At 62.1% G+C, this 1,707-nt stretch overlaps 1 protein-coding gene across 1 annotated transcript in view; it reads right to left on the bottom strand.

Moving 5' to 3' along the window:
- Nucleotides 1-5: 5 nt before the first annotated feature.
- NPRL2 (nitrogen permease regulator-like 2 (S. cerevisiae)) overlaps nucleotides 6-1,707 on the bottom strand; it is a gene marked incomplete at both ends in the record, with an annotated part of 2,869 nt that continues 1,167 nt past the window's right edge. Inside the window, 6 exons of the mRNA XM_010146903.1 lie at nucleotides 6-120; nucleotides 315-432; nucleotides 507-600; nucleotides 768-804; nucleotides 895-992; nucleotides 1,296-1,429. Of these exons, the coding sequence (XP_010145205.1) occupies nucleotides 6-120; nucleotides 315-432; nucleotides 507-600; nucleotides 768-804; nucleotides 895-992; nucleotides 1,296-1,429 (596 nt within the window). The remainder of the gene's footprint in view (nucleotides 121-314; nucleotides 433-506; nucleotides 601-767; nucleotides 805-894; nucleotides 993-1,295; nucleotides 1,430-1,707) is intronic.

The raw sequence follows: 1,707 nt of genomic DNA, 5'->3' as shown, positions 1-1,707 counted from the left end.
TAGCTGTGGCAGCCTGTGTACAGCCGTGCCGGGTGGCTCCGCTCATCCCGGGCGACCTTGACGGGGTATTTCTGGAGCCGCCGGATGAGGCCCTTCATCAAGCCAAACTGGATGAGCCTCCTGGGGACAAGGAGGGAAGAGACTGGGACCGTGAGGCTGAGGCTCAAACACCGCAGCTCCCCCCGCTCACTCCTGGTTCCACCGCACGACTGCCGCAGTTTCCCCAAAACGCAGGGGTTGGGTTTTCCCCTCTGTGCTCCCTCACCCCCACCCTGCCACCCTCTGGGATCGAGCAGGAAGGTGCTGGCTCCCACCTTTCGTCCACCCTCTGGAGCTGCAGCGTGTAGCGGGAGATGAGGTCTCGCACTGTCGTGCCAGGGCTCAGCCCGCAGTACAGCTGGAAGACATCACTGAGGCTGGCTCGCTTGTGGCCTGCAGGGACAAGTCACCAGTCAGCCGCTCTCTCCCTCTGTCTCTGCCGGCAGCCCGGCGCAGGGTCACCGTACCTTGTTTGGTGACGTAGGACAGACACTCTTCCTGCAGACACTTGTCATCCACCAGGTCCTGGACCTTCGGTGTGGTGCAGTAGACGTTGGAGTACTGGGGGGCAAGGGAAAACCAGCTCTGCTCAGCCACGGTTCCCAGAGACGGACTCACCCTGCTCCGAATTCTGCTGTCCCCCCTGCACGGCCACCCCGACGGCACAGCCACTCCTGGAGCACGGCCTGAATCCCACTCGCAGCCCCACGCTCCGTGGCCTGACCCACCTGGAGTATGGAGACGAGCGTGACAACCCCGTAGTACCTGCGGATGGACGGGGAAACGTGAGACCCCCCTCTACCAGCACTCAGCACCCCTCCTGTGGCCGGCCAGCCCCCCCTACCGCACACTCACAGCAGGTTTTGCACGGCGATGCGCACCAAGTTCAGCTCCACGTCGGCTTCTGCGGAAATCTTCTGGACATGCCGAAAACCATCGATATAGGGCAGGATCTAGGAGGGGAGGAGGCGAGAGCTAGGAGGGGAGACAGCAGAGCAGCCCAAGGCATCACCCTGAAGCCCAGGAAACTCCCCTGCATCTGGGAACACGCTGGGATGAGCAGGATCTATCCCCACCAGCATTTAACCTGTGTTTTGGAGTGAATAGGTCACTTGCAAGCTGGAATGAAGACAAGGGGAGCACTGAACCCTGCTCATAACGTGGTGATCCCGGGGACAGCCCAACTCCCCTCTGCCCCCGGGGAAACTGAAAACAGATCCCGTTCAAAGCGTACTGCCCTGGTCAAGCACACAGACCTGCTGCGTGGTGAGATCCCACTGGGAGTTGAAGTCATCCTTGTCTTGGGTGAAGACGGGGACGTCATACTCCTGTACGATGGGGGGGTCTGGGCGCTGCTCGATCACCTTCAGGTGGATGGTGTTGGACTCATCTGGCCGGGGAAGGGGGAGGGCTGAGGTCCCACAGAAACCTCTGCTCCCTTGGGAGTTCGTGACCATCAGCCCTAGGACACCTCCACGCCGTGCGGAGGAAGCTGTATGCAGCCCATAACCCCATCTCTCCTGGCCCTTTAAGCCACTCAAGGCTGGCTCGGATGCCCTCCAGCCCCAAGCGCAGACAGGCAGGGAGCTGCCAGGAGCAGGGCAGGCAGAGACGACCCGGGCAGGGAATGGCCCAGCTGCCTCCCAGTGCTGCCCTGCCCCGCTCCTG

Source organism: Eurypyga helias, unplaced genomic scaffold (assembly GCF_000690775.1).
Source record: "Eurypyga helias isolate BGI_N326 unplaced genomic scaffold, ASM69077v1 scaffold33912, whole genome shotgun sequence".
Classification (NCBI taxonomy): domain Eukaryota; kingdom Metazoa; phylum Chordata; class Aves; order Eurypygiformes; family Eurypygidae; genus Eurypyga; species Eurypyga helias.
This window is presented reverse-complemented; position numbering and strand designations above follow the sequence as displayed.